This window comes from Alosa sapidissima, chromosome 17, assembly GCF_018492685.1.
Source record: "Alosa sapidissima isolate fAloSap1 chromosome 17, fAloSap1.pri, whole genome shotgun sequence".
NCBI lineage: Eukaryota > Metazoa > Chordata > Actinopteri > Clupeiformes > Clupeidae > Alosa > Alosa sapidissima.
The window spans coordinates 6,002,675-6,027,674 of NC_055973.1; the positions used below are offsets into that span (position 1 = coordinate 6,002,675).

General features: G+C 46.0%; 1 protein-coding gene across 1 annotated transcript in view; it reads right to left on the bottom strand.

The window, feature by feature from the left end:
* prex2 (phosphatidylinositol-3,4,5-trisphosphate-dependent Rac exchange factor 2) overlaps positions 1 to 25,000 on the bottom strand; it is a 133,052-nt gene that overhangs the window by 4,838 nt on the left and 103,214 nt on the right. Inside the window, exons 36-38 of the mRNA XM_042067498.1 lie at positions 11,789 to 11,855; positions 11,496 to 11,686; positions 3,774 to 3,876 (exon numbers count right to left, since the gene is read on the bottom strand). Of these exons, the coding sequence (XP_041923432.1) occupies positions 3,774 to 3,876; positions 11,496 to 11,686; positions 11,789 to 11,855 (361 nt within the window). The remainder of the gene's footprint in view (positions 1 to 3,773; positions 3,877 to 11,495; positions 11,687 to 11,788; positions 11,856 to 25,000) is intronic.

Genomic DNA, 25,000 nt, shown 5'->3' on the forward strand with positions numbered 1-25,000 from the left:
TTGAGAACTATAAGCATGAAATGTAAGTATATCTAGTACTAATAAGGACATAAATACACACACACTGTGACTGTGAAAAGAAATTGAAGCCCCTCTTTTGAGTGGGTGGTCTACCTGGTTATGCCGACTTCAATTCGACACACATAGGGTCTGTTTGAAACGGAAGACAACTGCCTACTGCCTCCCTCCCTACATAGAGAGCTGTCTCACTAGACATGACTTTGGATTAAATGCATCTTTTAAAAATGAGCATAGCACTCTAGAATCTTTGGTTTACACTACGGTATGACGTTAGCAAAGGCCTGACGTTAAACTAAATTAGCTTACGTAAGCTAGCAGGCTAACGGTATAAATTAGTTTTACGGCCGGCAGATATATCAGACCAGACGCTATTAATGGTTACAACAATGGCATAATCAGATAGTAAATTGTTTATTTGTCATCTCAAATCTAAGCAAAATAAGGTCACACAAATGACATTTTAAACAGATTCAGCAGCTATTACCGATGTCATCCACCATGTTTGTTTACCTTTCACAGCTGTTTCAGACGTTACCGCAAGAGATTATGGGTAGGAGGGAGCATGAAGTGTGCATCGATGCTGCCTCCAAAAATTACCGTTATTTGGGAATTCTAAGAAATCTTAAAAGGCAGCAGAATTTGTTTTTTTCGGTTTCGAACCGCACTTGCTGCCTTGCTCCCCAGTTAGATATATTAAAAGGCAGCAACTTTACCCGTTTCGAACACACCCACAGTTAAGGGTAAGACAGTGAGACTGGCAGAGTGGTCGACTCCGTATCAGAGTGTTCACTAAGTGCCTCAAATTCAGACTTCTATCTCCTTGTTTAGAAATGGGGGGTGGGGATAGCATCAGCAATTAGATGATGGATATCAGAGCCATCCATCCAAATCTTTCAAAGTGTTCCTCTGGATGCCCTCTCCCTCACTAAAGGACAGGAGAGGACATGAGCACGGTCACTTATACTATGAATGGCACATGAGGCTTCACTTGTGTGTGTGTGTGTGTAAGATCCGCTACTAAAAGCTTTAGTAGTACACTTAAGAGGCACAGCACCTGGTTTTTAAGTCAAGGTTTGCCATGCTGCACACTTCACTGGAGGTGCTTATGAAATATTCAGTCTACACACTCACACAAGCTGACAGGATCCGTGGCCTTTGGAGGCTTCAGGAAACGACCTCTTCACAGAGGTTCTCCCTAACAGACTATTTCTGCCTAACACACCTCCACACGCCTGGTGCATCTGTCACTTCAAACACGTTTACAAATCAAATAAAGACGCAGGCAAAGGAAAATGCCACTATTGGCCTATTCATCACTGCCCAGGCCTGCTGGGAAGGGTGGCCGTGCATTTATGATGGATGGTGTCTTTTAGACTGAACGGCGTGTCACCGAAGCGTTTTTGTGAATGAATTAAAGCTTGGTCAGGAGGAGCTGTAGTAGCAACCGCCATCCATATTTATGAAAGAACAGTTGAGCCCCGAGACTAACACCATGTCCAAACTGCATGCGAAGGTCTGACTATTGCACAAAACTGAATGTTCCCTGGGCACATTGAATCTGTTAAATATGCACTTCTGCAATCATGTCTTTCTTTCAATAAAACCATTTAACCACAAGTGACAGGAGAAAATAGAAACAGGACGTCCGACAAAAGCTCTGTCCAAAACACTGTGTCGTGTTGCGCTGTACAGCACTATGTCATGTCACGGCCAGTTAGGTCATTGTAATCGAAAACAAATCAACTGCTTTTTCTTGCTGGCATCGCATGCAGTTAGGACAGAGATCCACGGCAGCAGATCCTCTCACCAGCCTACTGCCTACCAGACAGAAGCCGACAACTCTTGGATGGATCTGGTGCAATCCCGGGCCCGATGTGACCCAGACCTGGTCCTAGACTGGTATGGGTCTGCATACTCAAGTGAAACACTGGAGGTTCATAAACGGTGCCATGTGTGCGCCGTCTGTCCCAGGGATGAAGGCGCTGACCCGCTGATTATTGACACACCATTGGCTTGCACAACTGCTCCATGGAGCAGCGAGCCGTGGAGTGTGAACATGGCCTCGCCTTACAGTCTCACACTTGCAATGTTCAGCCGGTTATCTATCCAACTAGACTCCTAATTATGAAATGCCCCTTAGCATCGAAATCTGACATTTTGTGTTAGAAAAGTGAAAAATGTTCGAAAATCCAACTTGAAAAGTATGAACTTGTAGCAGACCAGGGCTGTAATTGTTACAGAGTGCTTTCTGGGCTGGGGACTCATATTTTCCACCAAGTTGTCAGTCGTAATACATCACTCCATTCATAATGTATGAATGTCAGACCACCCATCTACTGCTTACGTATAATTTATGTCAGTGAAGGGATGGTGGATCACATCACACATGTGATGTTTTGTAGTGCTGCTGGCTCAGGGCGCTGCGACTTCTTAAAACTGACAAGCTGAGCAAGCCCCCTGAGTGCTGCGGGTGCTCGGTATTCATGGGAAACTGAGTTTTAATGACGAGTGAACATCGCCTCCCTCATGGCTGCTATCTGAATGAGAGACCTTCCATCAAGGACGAGGTGCTCATCATGGGCTGCCCTCTACCTGGCAAGTGGCCATCCCTCTCCGCATGAGTGTGTGTGTCTGTGTGTGTGTGTGTGTATGTGAAAGAGAGAAAGAGAAAGAGAGACTGTGTGTATGTGTATGTGTGTGCGCGTTTATTAACATTTATACTATGGCAGTGTGTGTTTGTATGCAAGACAGACTGTGTTCCCACTACAGCATGAAGAACACACTCAGGCAGAAGGAGGTGTGTGTGTGTATGTATTTGAGTGTATGTGAGAGTGGGTGGTTATGGGTCTTTCTCTCTCTCCCTCTTCAGACCCAAAGGTAGAGCGACAACGTTAATGAAAGCAGGGAAAGTAAGGCTTTGTTGGAACTTTTCTTTCCTCCAGGAGCAAGCTAAGTGGCAGCTGTAATGCTGAGGGATAATCAAAGAGAGAGAAGGCACAGGCACCACGTTACACAGACTGTGACTAATAGAAAAGGAATTTGAACCCAGCAGTGGGCTTGTTTTGAAGGAGAAATGATTACTATTTGGTATGTCAAAATAAATACAGCGTTTCAGTACACAATCCATGTTTTCACAAAGGTAAGGGATGCTAATTAGGTCAGTAGACACAAAGGTAAGGGATGCTAATTAGGTCAGTAGACACAAAGGTAAGGGATGCTAATTAGGTCAGTAGACAGAGCCAAACAAGTGAGTGGTGATGAAGAGAAAATTGTTTTTTGGCTCATGGTTTACACTGGCATTGATTCCTCTGCTGGAATTTGACTATTTACTATTTATTACGGTTCTGAATCATTTAAAATGTAATTAAAAATTCAATAATCTTTCATTAATACTGTACGCACACGCAAAGAGCTCATCACATTTCATCATTTCAAAAAGCAAAATCAAGAATATTCAAAGAAAACAAAAGTATAATTTTATGTTTCACATCACTTCAAAACTGCTTTACTGAATGATGGCCAAGGACAAAATCAGTATGAATATGTCAGTGAGTGATTATACTTGTGAATTTATATATGTGTATGTGAATACAGATAACGTGCCTTTATCTGTCCCTAATGTTTGTGACAGAATTGTTATTTATCTGTCAATGAGTGTTGGAAGGTTCAATATTTTTAGCCATGTGTATTTTTGGCATTGTGTGTTTATGTGTGTGTTTTGGAACATAAATAAATGTCACTGCGCTCTTTACCTGTTTCCTCATGACGTCGGTGGCTTGCATGATGCAACGTGGGGGGAGGCCATGGTTACGGGCCAGTAGGATTGCTTGCTCCAGCGTCACACTCAGGGTGCACCTGATGGACAACAGACAAGGTCAAAGGTCAATACGTTTCCAGGTCAAAGGTCACCAATCAAACTTGTGTATTCTTTTCATTGTCATGGAAAATTGAATATCGTTTTGTCAAAAGGCACACCTCATGTGACTTTATAAATGTGCTTGTGATATTTTAGAGCTTTTTTCAGACCAAAAATCAAACACAGTATGAAGAAAAATGGGAGAACGTCAACACTCAACCTTGAATGTAAGCAGTAAACAGGCAGGCTGACCACAACACACAGCCAAGTTCAGTTAGCTCATCTGTCAACACACCAGCTTAATCTCTAAGTCCTGTGCTTCATCTCAGTCAATCAGTCAGGTTCACAAGAGAAGAGGAAGAGGAAGAGTGATAGAAATGGGGAGGAGGAAGAGGAGACAGACACACAGACACACTACCATCCATCTCCACCGCCTGACTCAGGGCTTTGCTCAGTCTATCCACCAGCTCACCCATCAGTCCGACCCATTCATCCACAACGCATCGCCGCCCTCTCCTCATAAGATGGAGAACATATGTCTTCTCTTCCCTCCTCCATTTATATTCCAGTGCACGTCCAGGCCAGCGGGCACGCTGCCCACACACGCCTGCCCAGCTGCCTGGGCGCGCTGTGTCACCGGCGGAACGTCGGCTTTATCAGAATGGGGAGTGACAGATGCTACAGTGTAGCCACGGAGTCCGCCATGACACAGGACTCGCGGGAGGAGATTAAGCTCTGAGTGTGGCCCCCGCATCCAGAGATGAAATATTCGGCTGCGGCTGCAGAAAGTCAAAGTCTTGAGGAGGTCAGGAAGTCAAAGTTTTGTCGGGCTTGAGAAAGTAAAACTCTTGTCGTGCTTACACAAGTCAGTACTGTCGTGTCTGAAAAGTGATGTTTTGTTGTTTAGCAAGTGAAAGTCTTGCCGTGTAAAGAAAGAGATAGTCTTGTGTTTACAAAGTGAAAATTCTTGTTACGTCTACAAATTGAAAGAGTATCTTTGTTACACCGATGCCTTGAATCAGCCAAATCCTTCCATTATGTCTCCTTCCAGCTCCTACTAATTAACAAATGCTAACTCCCCCAGGCTCCAAAAAGAAAAAAAAAACTTTACATTCCACCAAAGGCCCCATCAGTAAACTTTGAATGATCTTTTTTGTTTGACAAGCAGATAAATCATGCTTGAAGATCCACTTCTCACTGCCGAGTCGATATGCTTGCCTCTGTTTTTCTCTCCCAGCTCAATACAGACAATAAACAGAGGAGCGATCAGCCTGCTCTGTGCATAACTCACTCAGCATACACAGCTACTGTTCATTACCATATCACAACAGACTGCTCTACTGATTAAGGGTTTTATCAGGCATGAAATATTGAGCGCGTAAGCCTCGTCCAAATAGCTTGGGAAGTAGGGAGGGGGAGGAGATCAGCACTGAGGGCGATTGGTCTTTACTGGGCACCCTGATGGTGTGAGTGAGGCTTGTCCCTTACAGAGAGGTGTGTCCAGGGACATGGATCCAACATGCCAGCAACTCAATCAACCTGAGAGCTTCAGCTCATCACTGTGACAAAGTCATTCGTGTGTGTGTGTGTGTGTGTGTGTGTGTGTGTGTGTGTGTGTGTGTGTGTGCGTCTGTGTGTGTGAGAGAGAGAGTGTTTGTTAGTGATTGTATGTTGTATGTGTGTGTGTGTGTTAGTGTGTGTGTGTGTGTCTGTGTATGTGTGTGTGTGTGTGTGTGTGTGTGTGTGTGTGTGTGTGTGTGTGTGTGTGTGTGTGTGTGTGTATAAAATAGAGAAAGAGAAAGAGAGAGTGTGTGTGTGTGCAGAGGTATTCCATTTCATCTTTGAACAGGATAAAAGGGCCGGGCCCCTTTAGCAGGCTTGCATTGAGACTGCAGTCAAGTGTTGTTTTATGGTGAAGATCACACAGATCAATCCCGCCATCAATGCTGGCCACATCCTGCCAACACAAGATATGTATCCTCGCTGATAAATAGGAGGGAACCCTTGAAGGTAAACTACTAAGGGAGGAAATGTTTCACACTCTTCTTTTTTCAAAAGTGGAGACTATGCTAAAATGTCTCTCTGTTTTAATCATGTCACCAGGAAATACAAACAGAGTGTGCATTGGGGTAAAAACTATACTTTTGATTTATAATGCATGAAGGGGGAAAACAAAACTACTGGAAAACTTTATCATGCCTTGCAAATTTCCGCTGCAGTTCATGACAGTTTGACTGTGAGTCAATGCGAGTGGGTTTGGTGTGCTTCGTACATTTAACTTCAAGGACGTCCATGTCAGCGTGTGGCACAGGCTTAACGCCCTGTCTTTACAATGACTGCAGAGGTGTGGTGGCTTGATTCATGGCCTTTTGAAAAACACCCCCTGTCACATACACACACGTGCACACACACACACACACACACACACTTACTCACTCAGTCACTCACACAGACACTTACACTTCCTCGCCACATACATCTTGCTGCAGAAGATCCATAACCCCTTGTCAAGGGCACGGACTGACCTTTTTTATGATAACAACCTGCGGAGTGCAATCGATGCCACACTTTTACGACGAGACACCCTGCCGTAACAGCTCTCGACACACTCACAGCGAACCTCCGCAGTACGACTGGCCGCCGAGTTTGACTGCAATCCCTCTCCCCTCCACTCATCCGCTAATTGATATCTACTCAGTTCTGAAGAGGCACTCAATTACAGCGGCTCCTGAGCACCGGAGTGACTGATAACAGTGCAGGTAGGGAGACGCTAGCGGAGGAGAGGCGCTAGGCGCTAATCTCTTCTGTGGGAAGCCAGGGGGAATTAGGAAATAGACGCAGCAGGCAGGCGGGAAAAATACAGAGCCAAACGGCCCCAGGATCCCCCCCCAGCACAATCTGAATGTGTTTAGTGCTCCTCCATAATGCACGTAGAGGAGTGGCGGAGTGTGTGTGTGTGTGTGTGTGTGTATGTGTGTGTGTGTGTGTGTGGGGGGGGGGGGGGGGGGGGGTATTGGCAGAGCTGTTCTGCTTCTCTCAGGGTGATGAAAGGAGGATGAGGTTTAGGAAGAGGGGGGATTTCTGTTACACCCACCCACACACAGACACACTAACACACACAGACAACCACAGAACCACAACCACACACATATACACACATGCATAAAGACACACACAAACACACACACACACACACACACACACACACACACCTTCTCCTCTGATGGACTAGGGAGAGTGAGAAAGAGAGAGTGAGAGATGGAGGGAGAGAGGGGGATGCTGGATAAAAGTCCCTCTGATTCATTCTGCCTTTGAGAGACTGGAGAGATTTCTGTGGCACGGCCGGCGATGCCTTTCCCTCAGCTGTTCCCTCTGCCAGCGCCAAACCACAGCTGCCCGGACAGAAAGCAACTATGGGATGGATCATGTGGAGTACATTTAGCCAGACGTGAACCCGATCTGGGCCGGATGCATTTCAAGGTCAGATGCATTATGGGAGAGATGAGCAGAAGAGAATATATGTGTCCTGAGCACCCACGAGGCCCAATGTTACGAGAACTCCTACTCTACATTCCACATTTCTCATTTTTCTCAACATGTTTATTAAAATTTAGAAGACTTGCTCACTCAAACGGTCTCTCATAACTCAGCTGTTATGAGCTGTTGCCTAACAAAAACACAACCAGTGAATGATAGATGGACAGAAGAAGGTCATTTTATAGCAGCGCTGGGGCCTCACTGCTGCTGCCGAGAGACAATTATCAATTTCATTAAGTGCTGGATTCTGCACACTCGCACTTCTCCTCTCCAGTGTGGCCAGCTACATTCTGTCTCGTTGGCAAACCCTCCATCCTCCAGTCGCCTCTCTAATGGACGACACCGGGCAAGGCCTCCTGGATGAGGAAAACCTGGAAGATGGGACAGTCTCATCAGCAAATGCTGATATCCCAAAGCACAATCTCTCTCTCTCAATCTTTCTCTCTCTCTCTCTCTCTCATTCTCTCTCTGTCTCATTCTCTTATTAAAACTCACCCTGCCAGGCTAGCTAATCCAATCAATATGGCCGAAAGAACCCAGGCTGATTCTCACATTAGTAATCTCCTGGCTGGGGATGATTCAGTGTATTTTTCTACCCATGGACATGACACAGCCCTTGCTCTCAATTACATTTCTTGGTCTGCCACTACTTAATTTCATTTTCAAATATGCACAGTTAAAAGGGACCCTTGCATTCAATTCATCCATTAACCTTGGGTAATTGAAAGAACCAGGTGGATCACACATTTAATTGGTTTTCCCCTTTTTATCAGGTTTCTGTCAACATCAACCGGTAGACGGAATTTCATAAGATTTCAGAAGAGTTCATTGACCCTCATTGACAATCGGCCCTTTACAAATACCAGGTTTTTCTTTTAAAAAAGGGACCATTTCATATCCAGTTTTCTCTAGATGTATTTTTCAGTTTTGTCCATAGGATATTTATTTAAAAAAATATCTTTGTACACACTAGAACGCAAACTACAGCTAAAAGTCAGTTTTTAAAAATATCTGGACAAATGTATACAAGGCTTTAAAGACTTCTTCAGCCAGAGTTCACAGAACATAGAACACGGAACATGGATCCTGGAGCAAGAGGGCTGATATCCTTGTCTAGATCATGGAGAGCCACCAGAGACAGGAAAGGAAAGCTGCCTATTAAAGCAACACTAAAGCACTATCCTCTGTCGCACGCATGCTATTTGTTTATTTAGCACTGGCTTTGCAAATAACATGTCCACAGACACGGCAGAGTATGTTGCACGATTTAATGAAAGTATGATGTATTGCGACATCAGATGCAAGTCAAATTTGTAGTTTCTTATATCTCATTCCATCGAACTACAGATCCACTACCCGATCTGGCAAACTTACATAGTACGGTTATAGCCGATAGAGGGCTGCGAAGCGAATGCAGAAGTGCCGTTCACCCTGTTACGAGTTGATGAACCACTGAAACGATTTTGGAAACATTATATTAAAGGTACAAAAAACTCTTTGGTGTTGCTTTAAGAAGGTGTGGGACACAGAGTGTGACAGCGTTTTGAGGAGGCTGAAGACATCTGTGTTGTTCGGTGGGGGTTAGCGGGGGTCAGGAGGTGTAAACAGGTCCACAAATAACCCTGGACATTGCAGGTGGCAGCACCTGAGCACACCGGGTGATGCAGACTGAACCGAAGGGTAATTGCGCTGACACACAGCTGAGGGGCTAATGAACAGGCCTGCTGTGGCTGCCTCTGCTTCAGCTGCTGCTGCCTCCGCTCCATCACACACACACACACACACACACACACACACAGTCACAGCTTTCCATTAGCCTGCTGCCCACTCCATCCTCTAGGCTCCATCAAAACGCCAATCTAAGACGTATGACTTGTGAGAGTTGCTGTGTGTGTGTGTTTGTGAGTATAAGGGGGAGGTTTGCGTGTGTATGAATGTGTATGTGTGTATCTTTGTTGTATGTGTGTGTGTGTAGCTTTGTGTGTGGGTCGCATGTGAGTGTGAGTGTATGATTGTGAGTGTGAGTATGAGTATGAGTATGAGTGTGATTGTGAGTATGAGTGTGAGTATGATTGTGAGTGTGAGTGTGAGTGTGAGGGCTGTGCTTTCAATATCGAAATATCAATATATTGTATCGGCACTTGAACAATATATCGTATTGCACACTGCAGCCAAATATCGTTCGTTTTTATTAAAGCATTAGGCTGTGCAAAATGTCTATACAGCTGACTATTGTGATATTTATTTGATTATTTGTCTGCTGAATTATGAGTATAATGTGATCTGCATATTATTATACTGCCCAGGTGGTGCACAGCAAATGCTGTTTCCAGCTCTATTTCTACATTTTCCGTAAACAGTATTGCAGTTTCGTGACCCATCTCATCATGCGTATCCTATTGTGAGGTCCTTGGCAATACACAGCGCTGTGTGTGTGTGTGTGTGTATGTGTGTGTGTGTGTGTGTTTGTTTATGTATGTGTATTTATATGCATAAAAGTCTTTTTTATAGTATAGTCATAAATATCAAATGAGACAGAGTTAGAGAATGCAAGAGATCTACAGAGAAGGAGAAAGAGAGACATGCAGTGGGTATGATGTAGACACAGAGAGACACTGGCAACAACTGATAACGAGAGAGAGAAAGAGTTGGGGAGAGACAGAGAGAGGGGGCGAAACAAAGAGCAGAAGACAGAAAGATGGAGAGAAAAGAGAGGGAGGGAGGGAGGGAGAGAGAAAGAGCAAGAAAGGGAGGGAGGGAGAAAGTAGAGGGGTGCAGAGTAGTTCCACAGTGTTAGCAGATAGGGAAGATAGACTGGGTGGCTTAGCTTCAGTCCAGTGATGTGATGAATGGTACTCTGGATGGGGGTGAAATATGTCCCTTCAAACGGCCCGTAATGAGAAGAGCACAACCTGACAAATAGAGCCAGACTTCCTTCATCTTCAGGAGGAAGCTTCATTCTCCTCAAATAGCCCAAGCCATCCAGAGGCACCATTAATCCATTAATGAGACCATAAAAAGTGTAAGTCATTGGGAGATGAGAGTATTAATAGCAGCTAGTATTAATAAGCGAGGGCTGACGAGGCAGGACTGGGCGGCGGGACATCAGAGGAAATGAGCCTACGGAGCTGGGGTCAAAGACAAAGAGAATTGTTCAGAGTCTGACAGGACAAATCCATACAAGAAATGTCAACGTCAGGAACCTGCCAAGGTAGGCAGAGGTGAGACGAGAAAATGGGAAATAACTGGGAAATAAAAGTGAGGAGGGACAAAGTGATACTGCTAAATGAAACATCAAAAACCAAGTGTTGAGTCAGAGACACAGAGGTGGGAGACAGGGAGAGAGAGAGAGAGAGGGAGAGACAGAGAGAGGAAAAGTGAGAGAGTGGTGGGTAGGACAGAGAGGAAGGGATAAAGAGAAAGAGGGGGATAGAGCAAGAAGAGAGACAATCAGGGGATAGAGAGGGTGTGGAGAGAGAGAGAGAGAGATGGAGAGAGGGGGATATAGCAAAAAGAGAGGCATTCAGGGGATATAGAGAGAGATGTTGTTACTGTAGAAATTGTTATGCTGGTTTGCTTGTGTTTTGGCAACACTGTACCTACAGTCATGCTAATAAAGCAACCTTGAATGGAATTGAATTGAGAGAGTGGGGGGGTAGAGTAAGAAGAAAGAGAGAAAGAAAGAGAGAGGGATAGAGCGAGAAGAGAGGCATTCAGGGGATATGGAGAGAGAGAGAGAGAGAGAGAGAGAGAGAGAGAGAGAGAGAGTGGTGAGTAGGACAGAAAGGAATATAGAGAAAGAGGGCGATAGAGTAAGAAGAGAGAGATAAAGAGGGGGATAGAGCAAGAAGAGAGAGATAAAGAGGGGGAGGTACTGAGTAGAACTGAGGTGTGGGTGCTGCAGGGGGGAGAGCGCTTGAAGAATGAGAGACAGGAAGTGTGTGGGAGAGAGACAGCAGGGGAATGGGATCGAATGTGTGGTGTGTGTGTGTGTGTGTGTGTGTGTGTGTGTGTGGGCGTGCGTGCATATGGACAGTGTGTGTGTGTGTGTAGTGTGTACATGCAGAGTTGCTCCCCTCACCTGTGCACGCCGCTGTTGCACATGACGATGTGGCAGGCGCCGAGGCGGGCGCAGAGCTCGGAGGCCACGGAGAGCAGCCCCACACCTGAGGCTCCGCACGGGGTGAACTGGCACGCCGCTGTCCGCCGCGTGGAGATGAAGCTCTCCATCAGACGGTACAGCTCCTCCAGAGCATTCAACGGACGCATCAGCTGCACGCAATACACACAGGCGGGTATAAGACAACGCACGCGCACGCACACGCACACACACACACAATAGTCAACACCTTCATCATTCACTCAGGCACATACCTTGTCAATAAAGGCAGCTTTGGGTGCAGAGCTGGGGGTCAGGTTGGATTTATCCAGATAGAATGACCTATGAGAAATAAAGAAGAAAAAAAAAGAGAGAGAGAGAGAGATAGGGGGAGAGGGGGGGGGCAAAGAGAGGAGAGGAGAAAAAAAGACAGAACAGAAAAAACAGTTAGTTTAGAAATACAGGGACTCTTGTTGAGCTGTCTAACATGACCGTGGGCTCAGGGCTCAGCCCTTCCCACAGCAGAGGGATTCTAGAACACCACGGCACTCTTTGTCTCCAACCCAAACACACCAAAGCCAAGGCCTCACTGTATGGATTCCTTAGTGACCCACGCGGAAGCAGTTGGCCTTTCAATGGATTCCATGGTGCCCTCCATCAAAGCTACGCCTGAGTGCTTTACACACACACACACACACACACACACACACACACACACACACACACACACACAAACATGCACACACACACACACACGCACACACACACACACACACAAACAGGAGGGAGGCAGAGATGCAGAGGGAGGCTTCTTCAACGATAAGCTATGAGGCTCGGTACTGGGAAATGCTCCAAGTGTAATCCACCGTCAAGCCCTAGTTTAACAGGCTGCACCTCCCCCATATGGCCAGAGGTGGCAGCACAGTCAACCAGCAGTGCTGGCTAGGACAGGACAGGACTGGTCCTCTGGCTTTTCTCATCTGTCCACACTGTGGGGACATTAGCTTAACAATGTTGTGCAGGGCAGCGGTTCACAGCCAAAGACTCGTGCACTTAAAAACAGCCACAGGCCCCCATGGCTGAAATGAAAAACCCAAACCAGTAAATTAGTGATGAATGTTTTCCATCTTAGTTTGCTGATGTCAAACGCTCCTGGAGTTATTAATTGAGAAACGCTGGGGCTGCACGATGGCGTGCAAATCCACAGATGTTCCATTTGGCACAGCGCTCGCCTGTGTGCCATACATTAGTCATAACAGCTATTTGTAGAAGCACGCCACTAACTGGCATGGCTAATTCTCTCCATCAGCTGAAAAAGGAGTGCGGATAAGGAACAAGTGGGAGAGAGAGAGAGAGAAAGAGAGAGAGAAATGGGGCAGAAGCATTTCTGATCATTCCTCATGCTTCTTAGTGTGCTTCCTGCCATTTACGGTTCATAATCACAATATCTGGTCTATATCGAATATATATAATTTACATATGTAGTGTTGGAAATACTGAGCGTAGTGTGGAGTGTGTCTGAGGAATTTGGATGTTCTTTGCTCAGCAGCAGTGCGATTAACTCCAGGCCACAGAGCTCTCCCCCGTAACTCATTAAAGTGCAGAGAGAGTGTTTTTTATGGTGAGTGCAATATTTCTGCTTGACGCGGTATTAATGAAAATAATTAATCAGGCCAGCGAGAAGGCGGGTAACCACCAGCCATGGCCAAGGTGGGCACGCAACACAAACACAAATACATGCATACAGAAGACATATAGACACACACACACACACACACACACACACACACACACACACACACACACTCACACACATACAAACAAGGCATGTGGCACCTACAGTATTTGCAACTCACTCATAATCACTCACTCACATATTCATAAACACTCACTCACATACAGCAAATAAAACAGCCACATGCATGCACCTACAGTACAAACACACAAACACACATAACTATATGCTCTTAACTATATATCCTTCAAGGACACAAATATTTGCATTTAAATCACTCGCTGAAAATAAAAAACATGCATGCACACACAAACAATAAATAACATAAAGTTAACATGCAAATGAGAGCATTATTTATATACTATGAACATTCTAAAATCATTCTCTCATACTCACACACTCCCAACACTCTTTCTCTCTCTCCATCTCTATCACTTTCTCTCTCCCTTCTCTCACTATCTCTCTCTCTCTGTGCAAACTGAATCCTCTTTCAGTGCCGATGTTGGTGCTGAGGGAAGCGGTTCAGTTCATGCAGCTGGAATGCAAACTCTTAGGCAGGTTATTAGGCCAGTGTAATGACTCCAGAACATCCGCTTCACCTGCCTGGCTCTCTGACGCACTGGGCACTTAGGAGCGGCGAGATCCTTCAAGTCTCAACGCCAACATCAGAGTCCTGCGGTGGCGGCTGACAGCCCATAATTAGTGGTGTGGGACGCCTCGCGGTCATTATCTAAACACAGATTCAGATTCAGTGGGCGTCACAGGGCTCCATCTGCCCCGAACCGCAATTAGGAGAGACCCATCTCAGGTAATCAACTGGATGTGCCATTCATTTAGTGTGTCTTTTGTGTACTATATTTCTCTCGCTCTCTCACACAAACACACTATTTCGCTCTCTTTCTCTCTGTCAGTTACTTCTATGTCATTGCCGCAACTCTCTGTTTCTTTCTCTCTCTCTCAGTTACTTCTCGTAATTTCACTCTCTCTCATACACACCATCTCTCTCTCTCTCTCTCTCTCCCTCCCTCTCTCTTTCTGTCAATTATTTCTCCCTTATTGCCACCTTACCCCCAACACTTCCCAGCAGAGCTCTGTATTACAACAGGGACTTTATGGCTTCAAGCAGAGTTAACAGCCCATGTAATTGGTTGGAGACCAGCTTCTTATCATTCACGAGATGCCAGAGATCGAGGCAGAAATATGCTTTGCATTGGCACGCAACTTGATCATTTTCTACCCTACCCCCCCTCGATAAACGTCGCCATAAAGTGTTTGCGAGCACATAAAGTAGCATGAGGTCATTCACAAAAAAGTTTGTGCATTATTTAAACGTGATAGTGGGTGGTTTTGGGTATTTAATTTTTGTCTGAAATGCCTCCCTCGGTTGGCCAGGCGGTCACAGTAGAGAACATGCAACATGCAGAGAACTGAAATGTTTCAGTTTTTTGTGTGTGTGTGTGAGTGTGAGAGAGAGAGAGAGAGAGAGAGAGAGAGAGAGAGAGAGAGAGAGAATTGATACAAATGGTGAAATTGTAGAGAACTGACTTTTGTGTGAGAGAGAGAGAGAGAGAGAGAGAGTGTGTGTGTGTGTGTGTGTGTGTGTGTTAGGAAAGACAAAGGTGAAAAAGTACATCACTTAGGACCAGCAAGATAAATCTGTTTTCACACAGTTCCTTGATCGCCGCCAATGACATCACACCTGAACTCAGCATCCGCTCAATAAAACTTGGAATCTAATATAAAACCTCAGCGGCGTCAGAGGATCCTGTGGAAGTCACCTTCACTGTAAGTGGCCCTTTCTCACAACCCCTGACTGATGCCCACATTTATCCCCCGACGAGAGCCCTGGTGTCCGAAACGCGTCCTTGTGCACTACAGGTCTTCTGAGGACACAAGGATGTGTAAAATACTGGTTATCACGCACAGTCTCAGTCAAGGCAAAGACATATAGCCATAAGGAAAGGGGGGTCTCGTAGATATGGATGTCAGTCCGGATGTGGACATGGACACGGATGGGATATGGCCTTCTATGAGCGGATGGGAGTGGTGATGCATCTGGAAGGCCAGGGGCTCAAAGGTTATCAAAGCTGCTGTAGAAACTATATATATAATATGTGTGTGTATTAGCCAAGTCACTTAACCTTGAGTCTGAGTCAACTCCTAGTCATTTAGTTCTACAGGACTGAGTACAAAGTACTAGAAGCCTGCTATACTATATTATACTATAATATACTATATCATACTACAGGTACAAATTCAAATGAGGCTTATTAGCGTGACTTTTTTCATTGTATTGAGCATACTATGTAGCATAAACACAGTACATGTTTCAGTTTTTTAGTACATGTGTTTACCTATCAGGAAATATGAGGAATATATTTGATTTGGAATGTGCTGCACAGCTTGAAAGGTGCTGTCAGTTTCAGGGAGATTCGTGTTGTGCTGCACTATGCAATAAAACCCACAGCTCCCATACGCCAACTGGGTCAAATAAACAAATGGGTACGTGTGTCTGTGTGTGTGTTTGTGTGTTTGTTTGTGTGTGTGCACGTGTGTGTGTTGGTGCCACACACCCCTGCTGCACCAACAGCACAGCTGCTGTCTTTGAGGTCTCAGCCAAACAGTAGGACAAGGAAATGAATAAAAAAAAACAACCACTTCTAGGGCACTCTTCCTCCTCCTCCTCCTCCTCCTCCTTTCCTCACTCCTTCCTGAGCCCCACTCTCCCTTTCTCCCTCCAGACATCCTTCGTTACTGGGCAGAAGAGTGTGAAAGTGACATGAGCGAGTATTTGGTTTGTGTGTGTGTGTGTGTGTGTGTGTGTGTAAATATGGACGTGAGTGTGTATGTTAGTGTGTGTGTGTGTGTAAATATGGACGTGAGTGTGTATGTTAGTGTGTGTGTGTGTGTGTGTGTGTGTGTGTGTGTAAATATGGACGTGAGTGTGTATGTTAGTGTGTGTGTGTGTGTGTGTGTGTGTGTATGTGTGTGTGTGTGTAAATATGGATGTGAGTGTGTATGTTAGTGTGTGTGTGTGTGTGTGTGTGTGTGTGTGTGTGTGTATGTGTGTGTGTGTGTGTGTGTGTGTGTGTGTGTTGGTGTGTGTGTGTGTTTGTGTGTGTGTGTGTGTGAGTGTGTGTGACTGTGTGTGTGTGTGTGTGTGTGTGTGTGTGAGAGAGTGTGTGTGTGTGTGTGTGAGTGTGTGTGACTGTGTGTGTGTGTGTGTGTGTGGAGAGAGGAGAGGGTTGGGGATTTGTTCCCAGGGAGATCCTTGTCTCTTCCCCACGCTCCTCTGCTCCTCTTCCACATCTGCTGTGACCCCCACATGACCCCCTCTGGCCGCGGCGGTGGTGGTGGTGGGGGGGGGGGGGTGATGGTGGTGGTGTTGGGGACCAGATCGGGGGATTGGGGGGAAGGACAAGAGAGACTAAAGACAAGGGATTGCCCACGGCCCCCGCAGTCTTGTCCCAAGACGGGCCGGCTGAGCCCAGGTAGTGGGAAACCAGGCCACTCCAGAGCCCAGTGATCCAGCAGCTCGTACTGGGGGATTATCTCACATCAGTAACGGCCACTCAAACCAAGCCTGCTTCATCCAATATAACAAACCAGGGCTCATTTGACCCATGCAATGATGCTCTAAAGCAGAACCTTGCAATCAGAAGGGTTTGTGTGTGGTGCGTGCGTAAGTGTGTGTGTGAGAGAGTGATTGTGTGTGTAAACTTAGTGTTGCACTGGGCACTGCAGTTGATACTCCCTGTGTTTTTTTATTGAGGGTCGTGTCTACACCTGTGTGGGATTGTGTCCTTATTTCTTTTGTGTGTGTGTGTGTGTCTGTGTGTGTGTCTGTGTGTGTGTGTGTGTGTATGTGTGTGTGTGTGTGGTGTGTGTGTGTGTGTTTTCATGTGTGTGCATGATGTCCCAGAAGCCTAGTAACTGATCCGTGGGCATCCCTTGAAAGCAGCGTGTGTAATAATAACTAATGGGCTATGTTTTCCCTTCATCAATTTTTACAGGGCCCTCTAATGGAGATTCTGGCTGCTTGCCTAGGATGCACTCTTTTCAGTAGGACTGTTTTTACTGGGCTACTGGAGGACTTTCAAATTCTTTTTGTATCATCTTTCTGGGGAAAAAAAGCTAAACTTGAGGCCCTGTCATTAACAGTCTACAAGGCGCCGGGGGATTTAACTAACCACAATCACATCAAAAATGAAATAAAAATATCAGCATGATTGTGTTTCGGACACAGGGCATTTATGAAGTCTGATGTATGAATGCAGTGACTGATGCAGACAACAACAGTGTAATGGCGGTCCTTGTGTTGCATTGATTCTTAACTGAACTGATGTGGTTGTAGTGGACCTTGGGGACTGCAGCCACTTTGTTGACTTGCCTGCTTCTCTTTTTTTTCCCGCAGTGGATGCACACTTCTGTTGCATGTCAAAAAGCGAAAAGAAAAAATAAATGAAAAAAAACAACCCAACAAAAAACAACTTGCAAACGTATCTCCGTGACTCACCAAAGCCAAAACCCAAACCACAGCCTTGAGATTAATGGTGCTGACGGATATGAACCTTTCTGACAAGAGTCGGCTGCTGTTGCTGCTGCCGCTGCCATGCCCCCTTCAGAATGGCATCTGCTAATTATGCAGTGGCAGGCCAAGTGGTAGGGTGCACGTGTTAATGTTTTGCGGAATGGCTGCCGTTTCCGTGGCACCACTGGGGTCACTTCCTAATCCCAGCCCTCTCTGTTTACATGACTGCACTCAGGATATGTGTGCAGGGATGCGGTGGCCAAGTCAAAACAGGAACTGCCCTCTGCATTCACTGCTGAAAAATACAGCTGCTTGGCTGCTGCTGTTTACTCGTCAACTTCAAACCAGACACTCATTAATGAAGACGAACTTGAACTAGAATTTGTCTATGAAATAATAATGAATTCAATGACTTATTTGTAGCTAGTACTTGTATTCATGTTTATTTATTCTTGAGTAAACACTGTTATCCTTAGTGAGTAATATAGAGGTACATTTATAATCAGTGTGTGCTCCGTAAGTCTCAAGGCCCTGACCTTGGTCCCTGTGCTTAGCAGAGTGACAGAAACACAGTACCGGTATATCTGATAAAAAAAGGGAGCCCAAATTGGAGACAGTTATTATTTATGTATTTACCTTGTCTGTTTGTTTGTTACTGTGTACTGCTTATTTTCATTGTGTGCTTTGTAAAGTGTCATTACCGTTCTGCCACCGTGCTCTACTAGTTGTTCCAGAGCTCCAGGACAACATTATCGCTGATAAAAGGTGTCAGTGCTTACAGGCAATATAGATGAAGGACTCCATGTGCTACAGTCATTTTCCCTTGCGTAAACATCCAGCAGGAAGAGGAAGCACACATCCCGTCCTTGAGGATTCTCAGTAGCAGAGGGTTTATGGGGGTCTTGCCCGCCGCATCCACCCTGACACCCGTGTCCCCTAAATCAAGCTCATCAAGCAAATTGGAGCAATTAAGCCATTTGTGGTGCAGGAGCCATTAAAGGCAGGAAATGAAGAGGCTGCAGGGTTCAGGAGCCCTTCTGAACACACACACACACACACAGGCCCCTTCACAGACCAGCTGGGGTGGGTCAGAGGCAGGGCCAGCCAAGGTCGGTCTATCCGGGGATTGATACTTCTGCAACTGCTCTCTCTGGCCACGCACGAGTTTCTGCGCGGGAGACGCTCCGTTGAGATCCTTCCCTTACGCTGTGTATTTGTGATGTATCGCTATGTTCTTACGAGTGGCATATTTTCACAACAGCAACGCAACAAATGACCTTCATTAGTTTTGAGTTTGTTTTGATTGGTTCCTGCTCAGGCCGAGGCTGGCTTGTGCGTCACGATCGGGCTGCACCGGCCGACTGGTCGCTGTGTTTATGACTGGGAAGTGGTCTCATAAATCAGCCCGTGTCCACCGACCGTGGCCTCTCGTCTTTGACTCCTTTGAACACAAGACCACTCAGCCAACTCCTCTAACCCTGACACTAGTGTAGAGGCTAAGGAGCCAGTCAGAGACGTTGTGGGTTCAATTCCAAGCTGACACTGTGGTGTCCTTGAGCAAGTCACATGACACCAAGTTGCTCCGGGAAGACTGGTAATAATTGACGTCTGAAAGTCATTGAAATAAATGCACAAAAAAAACAATAAATTACATAAACAATCTTGTTACAGGCAGAGTGGACATGAGACTGTTGTTTTGATTCTCTAGAAAATGAAAGCCCCCCAGGCTAACTCAATGAAAGCCGCTAACTGGTTTTACTGTTCTGCAGATTCCCTTTGGGACGAGACAGTGTGGATTGCTCAGGTGTTTCCAGCTGTTAGGAGCATCTGCCCTAATCTGCACACACAAGCAGTTGCCCCAGTGCAAGCGAAGTGTGCAATTACCAGCACCCAGCCCCATGAATCATATGTGTCATCCCTCTCAGTAACACCCTCCAGTGCTAAGGTGCCGTTTACACAACGCCAGTTTTTGTGAAACCGGTGAGGTTTTGTTAACGGGTCACGACTCTAGAGGAGAGAGCGATCAATCCCAATCAAATGGTCTCAGACAAGGGTGAGGGTGGCTGCCTCTGGCTGCTCTCAAGGAAGTCTCTCTGCCTCACAAGACTATCTATACTGTATCTGTAGAGATAGCGGTTTTAATATCATTCTGGAAGAATATTATGCAATGAGGAAACGAGTTGAATAGGTATCCATCAATCTATCTATCTATCTATCTATCTATCCATCAAGGACTCCACATGAAGTCAGAAATCACAAAATAACAAATTGACTCAAAAACAGAACCTTTCCACTATATGGGGAGATATATTGAATACTTGAATTTCCCCTAGGGATCAATAAAGTACATCTATCTATCTATCTATCTATCTATCTATATGAAAAGACAGTGAAAGTACAAGCTCAGCTTAAATGTAGAAAGAAGATGAACCATAACAGAGCTCCAACAGACAAAATATTTACCACATTTGTCCTATGTCTGGAAAAGAACCAACAACAACAAACACCTGACATCCAACAGCTTGGTACCTAGCTCAGGGCCAAGGGTGTCGCTGCATTTGCCTTGGCTGTGAGGCGAGATCCAGACCAGGGCAATGTAACCCACACAGCAGCAGTTTCTGGCTCGGATTTTAGAACTACTCAGCAGTAATGCAAGAGCTCTGATCCGAGCTTTTGTAGTGTAATGTTGGGGAAATGAAAGATGAACGAAGGAAGAAGAAATAGCAACAACAAGTGATGAGTCATAGCTTTGTGTAGGCTTGCCAAACATTATGAGGCTATTGTAATTTCCATTGAAAACAAAGCGGTTGACATCTATGGTTCTGTCTTTCCGAAGGATGTAACCAGATCTGTTATTGTCTTGGGCAAGAGGAGGAAACCTCAGTGGGAATAATCACAGTGAAATGAGTGCTAAAGTAGAAGCATAAGTATATATACTCTTAAAGTATAAGTATAAGTATAAGTATAAGCATAAGTATAAGTATAAGCATAAGCATAAGCATAAGCATAAGTATAAGTATATATACTCTTTTGATCCCGTGAGGGAAATTTGGTCTCTGCATTTATCCCAATCCGTGAATTAGTGAAACACACTCAGCACACAGTAAACATACAGTGAGGTGAAGCACACACTAATCCCGGCGCAGTGAGCTGCCTGCAACAACAGCGGCGCTCGGGGAGCAGTGAGGGGTTAGGTGGCTTGCTCAAGGGCACTTCAGCCGTGCCTACTGGTCGGGGTTCGATACGGCAACCCTCCGGTTACAAGTCTGAAGCGCTAACCAGTAGGCCACGGCTGCCCAAAGGCCCTGTGGGGTATTAATAACAGTAAATAAGCTGTCAGTATTGATGGATTAATGATGGTCAAGTCTACTGCATCTGCAGTGAAAACCAGGCTTCTTACTGGCAGTTATGGTCAAGCTGGCTGAAAAGCTGTGATTCAGTTCACATCCATTTCATCTCAATCTACACCTACTCAATCATCTCAATCTACACCCGGGCAGCCCAAATTTCCCTCACAGGATCAAAAGAGTATATATACTTATACTTATACCTGAAAACCATACCAATACCACCAAATTGTATAGCTTCCTGCTAACTGTGATCCTTTAATTCCCAGAATGCTCTCTTCTCTTCTGTCTCAACAGCCTTATCTTGCTCACACTCCCTATCTCTCACTTGCTGCACCCTCTCTGTCTTACATCTAGATTCTATTTCCTGTTCCCTACTTTTCTTTTTAACTTTTCCCTCCTTTTCTGATCCCCTCTTTCTCTCCTGAGACCTGGAGATAAGAACATGTGATTACCAGCTGTTGCTGAGCGCTGCTGTGAGAGAAAGACAGATAGAGAGAGATGAGAAAGGAAGAGAGAGAGAGAGAGAGAGAGAGAGAGAGAGAGAGAGAGTGTGTGTGTGTGTGTGTGTGGGGGGGGGGGGGGGGGGGGGTAGCAGGGGGGCTGTTGGAGGAGAGAGGATTTGCACTGAGCAATCCGTGTCTGCATCTGACAATAATGCCAGATCGTCGAGAACATTTCAAACTGCCACCACACTGTCGTTCTACAGAGCCATCTGAGGAACCCTCGACACAAATGCCACAATCTGAGATGCTGTTGTTTGGATACCCAGATCAAACAAGAACACTGGCATCTTTTGAACCGATGAAATTCATAGCAACTTGTTTTTGTGAGATGTTTGTGTACATCACCCAGCGCTGTATAAGACCTGACATTTGTTTGTGATTTGCAGATGGTTTACAGTCGTGGATGACTTCAATTACCTCATCAGTCATCATGGTTTTACTCAAAGCAGACCTTGGAATGTGTGAGTGTGGTGTGTGTGTGTGTGTGTGTGTGTGTGTAAGAGAGAGAGAGAGAGAGAGAAAGAGAGAGAGACAGACAATGAACAGCTGGGAAATCTCAGTCAAGCCACACATTGGTCTCCAATATGGCTAAATTTACAACTCCTTCCCAAATTTATCCTGGCACAGACTTCAAAGCGAGGAAGACGCAACGGAGACAGACGGATGAGAAACTGTGGTCACACCGAATGCCCTGTCCCTTCTAAGAGATTTTAAATCACTTAACCGCATGTGCTTAGATCTGACACAGACATTCATGAGGCCTGGGTAATTTTATCTGGAAATGGAGCATCTGTGTGTCAATATGAGTCAAATGCATATGACAACTACAAGGCTAAAAGCTGAACTGAGATGGATACTTTTTTGACTGACACAGCACAGTGTATCAGCATTGATTGTTAGTGTCATCAAACACCCACCTCAAAGTAGCACACAAGCCATGCAACCCCATTAAAACATGTTCTCTCCTCCTAGTCCTTCACTGAAATATCTATCAGAGAGTGAGGAACCATCTCGGGCGGGATGGGGGGGGGGGGGGGGTCACATTAAAGCACCTCTGGCACACTGACTATGTGACCTCCTGCTCCCCTCTCTGTTGATTTAGCGCTCATGTGGAGTCTGGGGTGAGACCACAGTGGAACGTGCGATACAGAACGTGCTATCGGTCAGTCTCTGGCCACAGCCCAGGCGTGGAGAAAGAAAGCACAACTCCAGTGGCCTGGCTCCAAGGGCAACACTGTGCTCAAGGAAGGGAGGAGGTATGGTGTAGTGTGGTGCGGTGTGGTGCTGCACTCAGGCCAAAGGGTATACACACACACACACAGTCACAGTCATCACACACACACACACACAGACACACACACACACACACACACACACACACACACACACACAGTCATCACACACACACACACACAGTCACAGTCATCACACACACACACAGTCACAGTCATCACACACACACACACACACACAGTCATCACACACACACACACAGACACAGTCATCACACACACACACACACACACACACACATCACGCACACACACGCACGCACGCACACACACGCGCGCACACACACACACACACACACACACACGCAAATACACTAACATACAAACACATGAACACACACACACACACACAGTGGGGCTGCAGATGTACTACAGATAAACTAACCACTGTAAAAACCCATGCTGAGGCTCTCAAATAGACTTGCATCCCCACAGTCATTTTTGTACAAGAATATCCTAAAGCCAGAGATCCGTGTGATCTCAGATGAGGCCGATAAAGGGGACACGTTGAAGGTTCCATAGCAAAGTGAACAAATGGCACCAGTGGCGCTCCAGAAGTGAATGCAGGAGCACAGACACAATATGCTGTGAGGAAGGCACATAAGTTATGGCTTCAGTATGGAGAGAGAGAGAGAGAGAGAGAGAGAGAGAGAAAGAGAGAGAGAGAGACACACATCTTGGGCCTGTTATGTCCTAAAGGCATGCCAATGCCCCCTCTCTCTCTCCCCCCCCCCAAATTGTTTCTCTGCCTCCCCTCTTTCCCTCTCTCTTTCTCTGAGCTCCCCCTCCATCACTCTGTCCTCTCAGATGTTACCTCTCCCCCATCATCTTGCTGTCCTTTCTGCCTCATTTTCTCCCTCCCCCTCCTATCCCTCTCTCTCCACCTCTACTCCTCCATCTCTCTTCCTCCCTCTCTCCTCACTTCTCTCCTGTCTCTCTCTCCACCTCTTTCTCTACCTCTCCACCTCCCCCTCTCTCCTCCCTGCATGGGGTTTGCAGCGACACATCTGCTCAGCATTATTCCAGCAATACTCCAGGAGGCTCTGCTGTCCATTCAATTACTCCTCATGTGTTCAATTCAGTTACTCCTCATCTGTTAGGGTCATTCACAGCAGCGGCTCCGCCGCCAAAAAAATCCCGCGCTTCCAATGACTCAGCTGAATCGCTCCTTACACAGTACGGAGCCCCACAACAACAACAACAACAACAACAACAGAAAGAAGAGTGCAAGAAGAACGACAGTGCTAGAGAACACTTAAGAACAACAGAATTCCACACACTCGTCTAGAGCTGGACACAGCTCTCAGGGAACACTTAAGAAGCAGCTTCACACTTTCCCGCCAGTCCAAGGGGAGAACACTGTGTCTCTGTGTGTGTGTGTGTGTGTGTGTGTGTGTGTGGGTGTGTGTAGGTGTGTGTTTGTGTGTGTGTGTCTGTCTGTCTGTCTCCGTGTGTGTGTACAGTATGTGTGTCTGATTTCCCAATTGGCATTAGACTGTGAATCTCACTCTGTAGGGCTTTGTCCTGGGCCGTATTTTAATTAGACCCATGACATTTTGGAGGCTGCGCCGCTTGCCCCCGAGTCCGCCTCCTGCTTTTCCCTGCCACCGCACAGTCGATACAAACCACTCGGCCACTGTATTAAATGCCAATACGATCACTCAGTCTAAGATACAGCTACCGCAACGCAGTCGTAAAAAGCGTGAAGGGGAGGGATCAAGTTATTAAGAGGGGTGTTGTTTGACTCTTTGGAAAATGCCAGCCTTTTATTCTGTGCACACTGCAGCGCTGCATGGAATGCCAGTCAGCAATCCTGGGAGGGTGTTTCAGCTGGCAGCCAGAAGCAAAATGGCGCTTGCAAATTACGCGGATAGATTTCCTGTAAATGAACCTCCCGTCGTTCTCCCCTTGCGTCTGCTCATGAGGCATGGCCCACTGTTCTTCCTACTGATAGGGGACACACATGGCCATCCGAAGCTTCTATAAATCGCCTCTTTCCATGATATATTCTCTTTTATTAATACAGTGGACTTGGCTTATGATCAGGCACTGTAAATGATTATCTGCGAAATTGGC